This window comes from Mustela nivalis (genome assembly GCF_964662115.1).
Source record: "Mustela nivalis genome assembly, chromosome: X".
NCBI lineage: Eukaryota > Metazoa > Chordata > Mammalia > Carnivora > Mustelidae > Mustela > Mustela nivalis.
The window spans coordinates 122819289-122833042 of NC_139040.1; the positions used below are offsets into that span (position 1 = coordinate 122819289).

General features: G+C 40.2%; 2 protein-coding genes across 4 annotated transcripts in view; one reads left to right on the forward strand and one right to left on the reverse strand.

The window, feature by feature from the left end:
* FANCB (FA complementation group B) overlaps positions 1-13754 on the forward strand; it is a 366354-nt gene that overhangs the window by 186405 nt on the left and 166195 nt on the right. The window lies entirely within an intron of this gene.
* The window catches only part of GLRA2 (glycine receptor alpha 2), a 180270-nt gene that overhangs the window by 34207 nt on the left and 132309 nt on the right, over positions 1-13754 (reverse strand). For all 3 annotated transcript variants that reach the window (XM_082717025.1, XM_082717024.1, XM_082717026.1), the window contains one exon: positions 4044-4193. In XM_082717025.1, the coding sequence (XP_082573151.1) occupies positions 4044-4193 (150 nt within the window). The remainder of the gene's footprint in view (positions 1-4043; positions 4194-13754) is intronic.

Below are 13754 nucleotides of genomic sequence, written 5' to 3' on the forward strand. Positions count from 1 at the left end.
GTAGCCAGTGTCTCCTACATGTTCTCACTTTACCTACCTTAGACTCCCTGGTTCATCACTACCAGTCCCTCCAAGTACCCTTAACTCCCCTGCTCTCCCTCCCACTTTCCCTTCCTCTCCTCCAGCTCCTCAATTGTCTTTTTTAAACCTACAGTGTTTTATTAGTTTCACATGTACAATGTAGTTATTCAACAATTCCATACATCACCCAGTGCTCATCATGACGCGTGCACTCCTTAAACCCCATCACTTATTTTACCCATCCCCCCCACGCACCTCCCTTCTGATAACCATCAGTTTGCCTTCTGTAATTGAGTTTATTTCGTGCTTGGTCTCTCTCTTTCTTTTTCCTTTGCTCGTTTGTTGTTTCTTAAATTTCATATATGAGTGAAATTATATGGTATTTGTCTTTCTCCGACTTCTTTCACTTAGCATAATACTCTCTAGCTCCATCCATGTCATTGCAATTGGCAAGATTTTGTTATTTTTATGGCTGAATAATATTCCTGTGTGTGTGTGTGAGAGAGAGAGAGAGAGAGAGAGACATTTTTTTTTTAAATCTATTCATCAATCAATGGAACACAGGCTGTTTCCATATCTTGGCTATTATAAATCATACTTCTATCAACATAAAGGTTCATGTATCCCTTTGAATTGGTATTTTTGTATTCTTTGGGTAAATACCCAGCAGTGCAATTGCTGGATTGTAGGGTGGTCCTATCTTTAAGTTTTTGAGGAATCGCCATACTCTTTTTCATAGCGACTGCACCCGTTTGCAGTCCCACCAACATGGCACAAGTATTCTTTTTTCTCCAAATCCTCGCCAACACCTGTTTGTTTCTTGTGTTGTTGAATATCTATTCTCTTCAAGCTATTCCAAAAAATAGAAAGAGAAGGAAAGCTTCCAAATTCATTCTATGAGGCCAATATTACCTGGATACCAAAACCAAATAATGACACCCCTAAAAAAGAGAACTACAGGCCAATATCCCTGATGAACATAGATGTAAAAATCCTCACCAAAATACTAGCAAACGGAATTCAACAATACATTAAAAAAATCATTCACCATGATCAAGTGGGATTTAATTTGGGTTTGTAAGGGTGGTTCAATATTTGCAAATCAATCAATGTGATACATCAATAAGAGAAAGGATAAAAACCATATGATCATTTCAATAGAGAAAAGGCATTTGACAAGGCACAACATCCATTCATGACTAACAAAAAAAAAAAAAAAAAAAGAAACCAACAAAGTAGGTTTAGAGGGAACATACCTCAACCTAATTAAGGCCATCTATGAAAACCCACAGCTGACATCATCCTCAATGAGGAAAAAGTAAGAGCTTTTCCCTTAAGGCCAGGAACAAGACAAGGATGTCTATTCTCACCACTTTTATTCAGCACATTACTAGAAGTCCTAGCCACAGTAATCAGACAGCAAAAAGAAAGAAAAGGCATCCAAATCGGTAATGAAGAAATAAAAAGCAAAACTTGCACTATTTGCAGATGACATGATACTATATAGAAAATCCAAAAGACTCCACAAAAAAAAAAAAAAAAACACCAAAACTGCTAGAAGTGATAAATGAACTTAGTAAAGTCACAGGATACCAAATCCACGTACAGAAATCTATTGCACTTCTATACACCAATAATGAAGTAGCAGAAAGCGAAATTAACTAATCCCATTTACAACTGCACCAAAAACTGGAAGATAGCTAGGAATAAACCAAACCAAAGAGGTGGGAGATCTGTACACTGAAAACTAAAAACCACTGATGAACGAAATGGAAGATGACACAAAGAAATGGAAAGACATTCCATGCTCATAGATTGGAAGATTTCTACAGTAGCCTCTTATCTGTTGCTGCTATGCTTGACCCCATGGACCATCCACTTGATATCCTGGTATTTGCTATGCTGAAATTAATTTGTGGATTCCAGTCAGTTAGCATAAAATCCATTATACTGGCCTGCAAATTCCTATAAGAATCTGAAATCACCTATTCCTCCAACCTCGTGTTACTTTCTCCTGCCTGCTCTAAGTACCGCTCAGGTTTCTGCAAACCTATAATATGACTCATCTGGGACTCTTGTGAAAAGTACTAATTCTTAGTGACCTCCCCTTGCAGACTCTGATTAGTAGGTTTAGGAATCTATATGAGAATCTACTTTTTTTTTTTAAAGATTTTTTATTTATTTATCTGACAAACAGATTACAAGTAGGCAGAGAGGCAGGCAGAGAGAGATGGGGAAGCAGGCTCCCCGCTGAACAGAGAGCCCGATGCGGGGCTCGATCCCAGGACCCTAAGATCATGACCTGAGCCGAAGGCAGAGGCTTTAACCCACTGAGCCACCCAGCACCCCGAGAATCTACTTTTAACAAGCGCTTCATGTGACTCTTATCATAAGACACAGACAGAGCCTAAGAATCTTCCACATAGCATTCCAAGGAAATCCTATCAATTATTTAGAATTGGGAAGCAAAATGAAACTCATTTTCCATTTTTGGTCCAGGAGAATATACAGTCAGTGGCCATCTACTACACTAAGCCATGGAATTCTGGGAATGCAGTTTATGTGCCAAAATGCCCTCATATTCCCATAATTTTCTGGGTGGCACAAGTGCCACTTTGTGCAGACTCCTGTGGATGAGGTTGAAGAAATGGTTATCATCAACAAGGGGGCAAGGAGGAGAAAGTGGAGTAAGGCTTGATGCTCAACAATGTACAAAAAAAAGAATATGTCTGTCTCCCTGGGCTGTGGTAGGACAAAATATTCCTAAAAGGTGGAGAAGAGAAACAGGACAACCAGCCAGATACCAGTATAGAATATGTGCGAGAAACATTTTGGTAGGTGAGGTCAGGACTCCGTGAGCTCATAGGCATACAAGCTCCTCAATGCAACCAAAATCTAAACCACAATAAACATTTAGCTTTGCAACTAGGTATTTGCAAGCGTTAAGATTGACAGTGTAACATTTTTTGTTTTGTTTTGTTGCAACAGAGTAGTATTTAACTATGGCTTTAATAACAAGTTTAATTTCTCAAATTTTAGGGGAACTGTCATTTCCTGTATATAAAATTTTAACTTCAGTCGTCTAGTGACATAGTTACAGGCACTGGGATCCTCCATATCAAAGGACATGTTTTTCTCCCAGAATCTGTAACTGAAACCGAAAACTGCAAGCCTCCTGGTGTCCCGTATGAAATTGGATCACAAGCCAGAGTAGTGCTTTTCCAACATGTAGACACTGAAATTCCCTGGGTGGGAGCTTCAGAAACCCTGACTCCTGTGCCCCATTTCAAGACTGGGATTTCATTGCTGTTGGGTGTGGCCAAAGTGTGGGATTTTTAAAGATCTGCAGGCTATTTAAATGGGTAGGCAAGTTTAGGAACCACGGAGTAACTGATTTTGAGCATCTATTTGAAACCTCAAACATATGGATGGTGTAGAATTTGGGTTTATACACTAAGTTTAAGTCGAGATGATGAGATCAGTTTGACTAGATTTATCAAGTTGTAACCAACCCGGTTAGGGACCTTATTTACATAAAACCAGAGCAACTGATGAGAAAGTCAGTTAAGGCAGTTATGTACACAAGGTCACATACACACAAATTATTAATGTTCAGAACAACAGGATTTTAAAGCAGTTGTGTCAAATTGAGTATATATCTCCAATTAGAGTTGATTGATAAAACACAGAGCTCCCAGCTAAATCTTAATTTCTGATCAACAAATAATTTATTAATGTAAGTATCTCCCATGCAATACTTGTGACATCTTTCTACCAAATGCTATTTGTTGATCTAAAATTCAAGCTTAACTGCATGCCTCATGTTTTTATTTGCTAAATGCGACAACCCTGGCCCAATTTTAAAGGACTGACCTGAGCACTAATTCAGTATTGTAGGACACCTCAGGACCAAAAGGAACCTTAGCCTCTTACTTATTATGTATTCTCATTTCTGAATTCCATTGCCTCGGTAACTACGTCAAGCTCTACCTGACTTTGTCTGTGCTAAGGATCAGCTGTACCTTATTCTGTCTCTTCTGTCTTCTCCGGAGCCGCAGAAACTCCTTGTGTTGCCTGGAGACAAAGTTCACTGCTGCATACTCCAGCAAGGCCGCAAACACAAACAGAAGGCACACCGCCATCCAGATGTCAATCGCTTTCACATAGGAGACCTGAAAGAGAGAGAAAGAGAGAGGAGGGGGGCACTGTGAAAAGTTGTGGAGAAATCGGATTCCTTGTGTTGTGAGAAGCAGAATACCTCATTTTCCTTCATCAAGGATTTTCTCTCCTTTCCTTAAGAGAGTGCTTAAGCATTTTCCATTCTGCTTGCAGACTTGGGGCTGAGCAGTGAAAATGACATGCCCTTTGCCCCAGGCCCTTGTTCCATCTCTCTCAGTCTAGCCCATCTGCTCAAGTAGCCTCATCCTTGAGACCAGCTCCAAAGATGACTATAAGAATTTCCTTAGTGGAAAAAAAAAAAAAAAACCACCAAAATTTTGAACCTGTTTATTTCTTTCCATTTTTCCCCTTAATATTTAAAAACTACTATAATTAAGGGGCACCTGGGTGGCTCAGTGGGTTAAGCCACTGCCTTCGGCTCAGGTCATGATCTCAGGGTCCTGGGATCGAGCCCCACATCAGGCTCTCTGCTCAGAGCCTGCTTCCTCCTTTCTCTCTGCCTGCCTCTCTGCCTGCTTGTCATCTCTCTCTATCAAATAAATAAATAAAATCTTTTTAAAAAACTACTATAATTAAGGTAATCCCAAAACCTGGATGAAAAATAAGTTATGTGTGGTTTGGGGCCCTTCCAATAGCCATTGGTAATTTCCATCATTCTATTGATCCTGACAATGAATACCCACTTCTAAATACTTTTAAGCTATCACAATTAAAAAATATCCAACCCAAATAAAACATCAAGGCTCTGGTCTTGGGAAGGGATCTGGTTAAAAAGCAAATTTTATTACACTTCAGTGGTTGGCTGAGTGTTTAGTATACCTTAACATTTGAGAAATGGGATTCTGGAAGCAAACAGGTTTTACTTGTAATGGAAAGTGCCCCTCATCTCACCTCATTTCCACTTATTTTTTAAAATTACTAGATGGTGTTGTAACCTCCTAGACCCCAGACTACAAAGGATGCTTATCAAACTGTTAGCTGAATGTGTACTATCTAACTCTGAAATTAAAAAAAAAAAGGTTTATCTAGTTGAGAGAGAGAAAGGGAAAGCACACAAGCATTGGAAGGGCAGAGGAACAGGGAGAGAAGCAGACTTCCTGCTGAGGGGGGAGTTGCTGAAGGACTCAATCCTAATGAGCCTGAGATCATGACCTGAGCCAAAACCAAGAGTCGGACGCTTAGCCAACTGAGCCACCCAGGCACCCCTAGATCTAACTTTTAAATAGGGTTTCCAAATATTTTTATATCAGCCACTGAGTGTTTACCAACCAGTATTATAAACATTTTTCAAAACTTTTTTTATTGTGTTATGTTAGTTACCATACAGTACATCATTAGTTTTTGATGTAGGGTTCCATGATTCATTGTTTGCATATAGCACCCAGTGCTCCGTGCAGTCCGTGCCTCCTTCATACCCATCACCGGCTCACCCATCCCTCCACTCTCCTCCCCTCTAAAACCCTCAGTTTGTTTCCCAGAGTCCACAGTCTCTCATGGTTCACTTCCCACTCCAGTTTTCTACCCCTTCATTTTTCCCTTTCTTTTCCTAATGTCCTCCATGCTATTCCTTATGTTCCACAAATAATTGAAACCATAGGATAACTGTCTTTCCCTGCTTGACTTATTTCACTCGGCATAATCCCCTTCAGTTCCATCCCTGTTGATGCAAAAGTTGGGTATTCATCCTTTCTGATGGCTGAGTAATACTCCATTGTGTATATGGGCCACATCTTCTTTATCCATTCATCTATTGAAGGGCATCTTGGCTCTTTCCACATTTTGGCTATTGTGAACATTGCTGCAGATGACATAATGCTCTATGTGGAAAACCCAAAAGTCTCCACCCCCAAATTACTAGAACTCGTACAGCAATTCAGTAATGTGGCAAGATACAAAATTAGTGCACAGAAACCAGTTGCTTTCTTATGCACTAAAAATGAAACTGTAGAAAGAGAAATTAGAGAATTGATTCCACTTACTATAGCACCAAGAACTGTAAGATACCTAGGAATAAACCTAACCAAAGAGGTAAAGGATCTATACTCGAGGAACTGCAGAACACTCATGAAAGACACTGAAGAAGACATAAAAAGATGGAAGAGCAGTCCATGCTCATGGGTCAGAAGAATAAAACATTGTTAAAATGACTATGCTGCCCAGAGCAATCTATACTTTCAACACCATCCCAATCAAAATTCCAATGACATTTTTTAAAATGCTGGAACAGACAATCCTAAAATTTGTATGGAACCAGAAAAGACTCTGAATCACCAAGGAAATGTTGAAAAATAGAGCTGGGGGCATCACGTTGCGTGATTTCAAGCTATATTACAAAGCTATGAATACCAAGACAGCATGGTAGTGGCACAAAAACAGACACATAGACCAGTGGAACAGAAAAGAGAGCCATGATATGGACCCACAAGTCTATGGTCAAATAATCTTCGACAAAGTGGGAAAAAATATCCAGTGGAAAAAAGACAGTCTCTTCAATAAATGGTGCTGGGAAAATTGGACAGCTATGTATAGAAGAATGAAACTCCACCATTCTCTTACACCATACACAAAGATAAACTCTAAGTGGATGAAAGACCTCAATGTGAGACAGGAATCCATCAAAATCCTAGAGAACATAGGCAATAACCTCTTTGACTTGTTTCACGTCACAACAACAAGCAACTTGTTTCAAGACACATCTCCAAAGGCAAGGGAAACAAAAGCAAAAATGAACTCTTGGGACTTCATCAAGATAAAAAGCTTCTGCACCACAAAGGAAACAGTCAAAACAAAGAGGCAACTCACAGAATGGGAGAATATATATGCAAATGACACTACAGACAAGGGGCTGATGTCCAAGATCTATAAAGAACTTCTCAAAGTGAACACTCAAAAAACAGATAGTCAAGTCAAAAAAAGGGCAGAAGACATGAGCAGACACTTCTCCAAAGAAGATCTACAAATGGCTAACAGACACATGAAAAAGTGTTCATCACCATTAACCATCAGGGAAATTCAAATCAAAACCACATTGAGATACCACCTTACACCAGTTAGAATGGCAAAAATCAATAAGACAAGAAACAACAAATGTTGGAAAAGTTGTGGAGAAAGGGGAACTCTCTTACACTCTTGGTGAGAATGCAAGTTGGTGCAACCACTTTGGAAAGCAATGTGGAGGTTCCTCAAAAAGTTAAAAATAGACCTATCCTATGGCCCAGCAATTGTACTACTGGGTATTTACCCCAAAGATACGAATGTAGTAAAAAGAAGGGCCTTATGCACCTCAATGTTCATAGCATTTTATCTATATTTTCTAACCATTATAACAACTGTATTGCCCCCAATTTCTGATGAGGAAACTGGAGTAGAGAAGGGTTAAATTATTACTCAAGGTCACAGAGCTAGTTAAATGGCAGAACTAAGATTGGAATTGCATACCAGTCTGACTGGTGGATTTCCTTTCCACACAAGTACAAACACACTACTAGGATTATACAGTTTATATCTTACATTTCTCTTTGACCTTTAGAGTGAGTATTTCTTACATCATTTAACTTTCTTCTAAATCATGCTTGCTTAATGGTCCAGACCATGATGAATCATTTTGTATTACAGGGCAGCTAGGCGATTTGTAGTTCTATTGTTTGCTACTATAAACTTTGGGGCTATGAATATTCTCCTCCCCCTCAAAATATTGGCTGTATCTCTGATTATTTTTCAGATCAGTTTTTAGAGTGGGATTATGGGAATAAATGATAAGAAAACTGGCTTCTGACTTGGGAAGTTAATAGCAACACGGCGGGTATAAAAGCAGAGGCTCTAGAGTGAGATGCCCAAATAGAGAACTATACCCTGTTCCTGACTAACTCTATCATTTTGCCAAATTGTTAAACCTCTTCCTGCTTCCCATACTTGTCTGCATAATAGGGACAATAATACCTATCTCAGAACTATGTGGTGAAGATCACTTAATATGTGCAAAGTGCTTCAAATAGTATCTGTCATAGAATAAGTGCTATATAAATGTTTGCAATTATTTGTCTACATAAGGGTGTGATTTTGTTAATGGAGAAATTTTGGAAAAGACAGAAAGATCAAGGAAAATTTTTTAAAAAATCACCTATGATCCTAATATATTCCAATTATTATTTTTAAGGTTACCACCTGCTTTATACTATTTGTCTCAGTCAACCTGATCTACTGGTCAGTCCCACACATGTTGTGACAAAGTGGTCCAGCACTTTCTCATTTCCAGCACTTTGAATAGATCACCCTTCCTACCTGGGATGCTCAGTCTCATTCTTTCTGATTCACAGAATCCTTCAGGACTTGACTCAGGTGCCAGCTCGTCTGGGAAGCCTCTCCAACCTTCTTACTTTCTCCCTTCTGGTTTAGGAGCCATTTTTCTTTGCTCTTTCATCATTCTCTGTTGAACCTGTCCCTTCTTACTCCATGAACTTCCCTGGCCCCACCACTAGACCATAAGCAAGTTATTTATTCATTTTTTTGAACAGGCTCTGTGTATTATTAAATCTCTGTATCACCAGCACAGGACCTAGCAAATAATGAGTAAGCATTAGATATATGGAATGGATGGATAAAGCAATGATCGAATGACAGTAGGAATGACAGAAGTATCGGGCCATCTTTCCATCTCTGTATTAAATTTCAACAATTCTACGCTATGTAACATTACCCACACTTGCATGTATTTGATATTTCTAGGAGTAGACTGTCAGTGCATTTTAATTCTCTCAGCGCACTTAGCATGCCTGGAATGTTTCTTCCCTTAATAAGCAGTCATTTGTCTCGTGTTTGCTCTTCTGGAGCAATCCTGTTCCCCTGTAATTTGTCTTATATTTGCTCTTCTGGAGCAATCCTGTTCTCCTGTAATAATAGAACATTACCAATCACAGCATTCCCAGTTATATATTATTCAGAAGGCCCATAAATGTTTTAAGATCCAATAATGAGAGGTATTTGTCAGTGCCTGGTAAATGTCCATACCACAAGCGAAGTCCAGTAGAGCTGACCGTCATTCCTCCCCTTCGTGGTGTTTACAGCATTTAGTAATTTGTAAACCTTTTCCCCGTCTCATTCTGGCCATCAGCAGGCCAAGCACGTATTTGGCTTCTTTTATAGCTGCTCATAAATGAGTCCTTTCAGTCTCTTAATCATTTTGGTTGGTCTCTGAGTTGCCTCCAAATCATGAACATCTTTCCAGCATTGAAGTGCTGGCATTAAATGCATTATTCACACGGATTTAGAGGGTGTTGTGAGACATCTATTACATATGATGTGATGCCCCTCGGTGCTGGTCTCTGAGGATTGAAATGCCTTTTTGCTGCTTTTACCCAGCTCTGAAGTCAGATTCGCTCTCTTTGGCTGCTAATCCCTAGACGTTGTTAGCTCACATCTTCTCCTGTCACATTCTTTTTATGATTCTTGGGCTTACATGATTGCTTCCTGAACTACTTTACTACAGTCTTGCAAAAAAAAAATAGTTTTCGAAGGTAATTAAGCTCTCAAAATGCTATTATGACTCACTGAGTTGGTATGTTTCCAGGCATATTTAATTCGGGAAAATAAACATTGAGGGCCTACTATGTGGAAGGCACTGTAGCAGCTGATGGTGGGAGGTGGGGCGAAAGACACAAGGATAACTGAGATGCTCATTGATACTTCCCAGTGGTCCTTCAGAGGACCCCATTTACACCGTGCTCCAGAAACTGTAATTCCCATGCGTCACGAAGCAGCGAATTAAAGTCTATGGGTCAAGTCTGACCTACCACATGTTTTTATAAATAAAGTTTTATTGGAACACAGGCATACTCATTCATTTATGTATTGTCTATGGATGCTTTCACACTAAAATGGCACAGTTGAGTAGTTGTGACAGAGCCCATATGGCCTGCAAAACCTCAAATACTTACTTCGTGGTCCTTTACAGAAAACATTTGCTATCCCCTGACCTAGACTGTGGTGGTGTCTGATTTTTCCTGAGGTTATACATCATAGTAACACTGCCTGGTACTTGAGAAATTCATGGTCTACTGAGGGAGTCAATCATGTGCACATGTAACTGATACAAAGTAGATGGTCCCCTGTGCCAAGGTGAAAGAAAGACCAAGAGGCTGTTAGAATATGGGGAGGTTGATGTTGACAGGGAGGATCAGAAGAGGCTTCATTCTCCAGTGATGTGGCATTTGACTAACGGTTTGTGGAAAGCCAGGACTTCGGTGGGTAGAAAGAGCTAAAAAGCAAAGCCACAAAGATGGGAGGGTCAGTGGGCTTGGGGATCGTGAACAGCCTCATAACCAGGATATGCTGCTAGGTACCTGGGAAGTGCAGGGTAGGGTGTGAACATATAGGCTGGGCCAGCACATGGAAGGCCAGGCCGAGGGGGTTGGGTTTCAGACTGCTTGTAAAGATAAGCCGATGATGGTTTTGAAGTGGGTATAGATGTGTAAGTCCTTTTCTAATTATCCTGCTGTTTTTTGTCCTCAAAAGCCGGAGTCTGAGCAATAGCAGACATTTTCCCTCCTTACCAAAATTTGCCTTCCTTCCTCTTGCCACTTTCAACTCTGTGCAAGGCCCGTTCTCTTCCAAGCTTTCTTAACAACATCTCTGAATCCTTTGCTGGATCTTCTTCTATTTGTAATTTGTGTTCCTTGAACTCTACCTCTTTGGTTTTCCCTCTATCTTCATGTGCTCAATGAATTCATCCACTCCTCTAGTTTTGTGTGTGTGTGTGTGTGTGTGTGTGTGTGTGTGTGTCTCCATCCTATAGCAGAGATTGGCCAAGTTCTCATGAATCCCACTTCGTTTTCCTGGGACACCAGTGAGAGATCTGCCACTTCAATTGGATCTCTAGTGCAATGTGGGCAGAAGTGCCCCTTCAGGTTGTTTTTCAGAGTCCACAGTCTCTCATGGTTCACCTCCCCTTCCAATTTCCCTCAACTCCCTTCTCCTCTCCATCTCGCCTTGTCCTCCATGTTATTTCTTATGCTCCACAAATAAGTGAAACCATATGATAATTGACTGTCTCTGCTTGACTTCTTTCACTCAGCAGAATCTCTTCCAGTCCCATCCATGTTGCTACAAAAGTTGGGTATTCATCCTTTCTGATGCAGGCATAATACTCCATAGTGTATATGGACCTTATCTTCCTTATCCATTCGTCCGTTGAAGGGCATCTTGGTTCTTTCCACAGTTTGGCAACCGTGGCCATTGCTGCTATAAACATTGGGGTACAGATAGCCCTTCTTTTCACTACATCTGTATCTTTGGGGTAAATTTTTGAAGGGGCGGGGGGTGGGAGGTTGGGGGAGCCAGGTGGTGGCTATTAGAGAGGGCACGGATTGCATGGAGCACTGGGTGTGGTGCAAAAACAATGAATACTGTTATGCTGAAAAGAAATCTAAAAAAATAAAATAAAATAAAATAAAAAAAGAAATGCCCCTTCAGGGCCTCTAAAATCTCTCATGATGTCCTTATGATTTAACCCCTCTGCAACCGCCCTAGATGTCACTCATTTCAGATAGCAGTGCCCAAAGATGGTAGAAGCCTTGATCCCTGGAAGACCCAGGGCCACCCACTATACAAGGGACTATAATTTGAGTGAGAAATAAACTTTCATTGTATTAAGCCACAGAGATTTCAGGATTTTGTGTTTCCAACACTTCCAAATCCATCATTCAGTCCTGACCTCTCACCTCTCATTCCTGTGCTAATTCTAAAATGCCTACAGTTAGTATTTACAAAATCAAACTCATTAAACGCCCCTCCTTCCCTTTCATTTGCTTTTAATCATTCTTCCCACTAGCAAATGTGGTTTCACCATTGGTTCTTTTCTTGCCTTTATCTCTATTATTCAATCTGTTGTAAAAACTCAACGTTTCTTTCTGCAGAGCACCCTGGGGTTTACTCTTTTCTCTCCATTTTAAAGATGTCACTACAGCCCTGGCTATCCATACTTAAACCTGATTATTAAAACTTCCTGACTGAGCCCCCCGCTCCCTCTATTCAGTTCTTCTCCGTGGCAGTTTATCCTTTTGCTTCTGCTAGATTAAATTTAAAATGCCAATTACATTTTGCAGCACATCTGCTTAAGAACAGCCGAGGCTGCCTATTATAGGCTCTAGTATCCAAGATCTCTCATGGTGTGTGTCCACCCTAGTTAATCAATCTTATTCCACTCTTTCCTAACATGAACCTTGTACTTTGTTTAAGCAATTCTGCTTATCCCTGAGGGGGCCAACTCCATTCCTACTGAGAACACCAGTGGTTCATAAATGGGTGTGATTTTGCACCCCAGGAGACCTGTGGCGATGTCTGGAGAAATCTGGAGTTGTCACAACCAGGGGGAGGTGCTTCTGGTATCTGGGAGGCTGAGGACTATCCTATAACACACAGAACAGCCCCCACAATGAAGAATTATCCAGTCCCAAATGTCAATAATTCTGTGGTTGACAAACTCTGAGATGGAGAAAGCAAGAACTCCCCAAGCCCAGGCATCTATATCTAGTCCAGTGGTTCCCCACTGGGGACAATATTATTCTGAGAAGACATTTGACCATGCCTGAAGATGTTTTTGGTCATCCCAACTGGCGAGTGGGGTTTTGTCACTGGCTTCTGGTAGTTAGAGGCCGGGGATGCTGCTATAAATGGCCAGCAATGCATAACACCATCCCCATGGCTTAGAATTTGCCAGCCCCAAATGTTAATAGTGTTAAGGTTGAGAAAACTTGGCCTATATATTTCTGCCAATGTAGAAACTCTTCCTGCCTTTCCTCTACCTGTTTACTTCCAGATAATTCCTCAAGGAGTAGCTCAAACTCCATCTCCAGAGTGATACTTTCCCTGCCCATTCTAGTCCACAGTGGTCTTGCTTATCTTTAGGATTTGTGTTACACTTACAGTTAGGATTGTACAGTTGAGTCTTCGCTTCATGTATGCAAGTTTTATCCACCCAACTAAAGTGTATGATACTGGACGTTAAAGACCCAGTAATGTCTTTTGTATCTATGCCACCAAGGACAAGTCTTTGAGCATATCATAAGTGTCCCATAGTTTCTGTTGATTGACAAGTGATCCAAGCCATATATAAATTCAGATTCCTTTCACAATCAGTGCTTTATTTGAAGGATCCACCTACCAAAACAAAAATGAGAACAACAAAAACTAAAAGGAAAAAATTAGCTTCAGTCTTTATAGGTGATAATATCCAGATTACTCTTTATTTATTTGCATTAAGGGAAAGAAGCATACGTATTAATTTCATGACTTGACAATTGATGTAGTTTGCAAACCTATTTTGTGAAAAAGTAGAGCTAGTCAAATGGGTTAGATTTTTGTGGCACTAAATAAACATTGATCTGGTATTCAAACACATTGCCTAGATGGTGGAGTTGATCTCATTGCTCACTTGTTTTGGCATCATGCTGACATTTCTTGGAGATGTTTTGCATCACTGTTCTTTTCAAGATTGTCTTGGCATTTTTTGAAAACTTGGGCAAGTTTTCTTTTTTTTTAAAGATTTTATTTATTTGTCA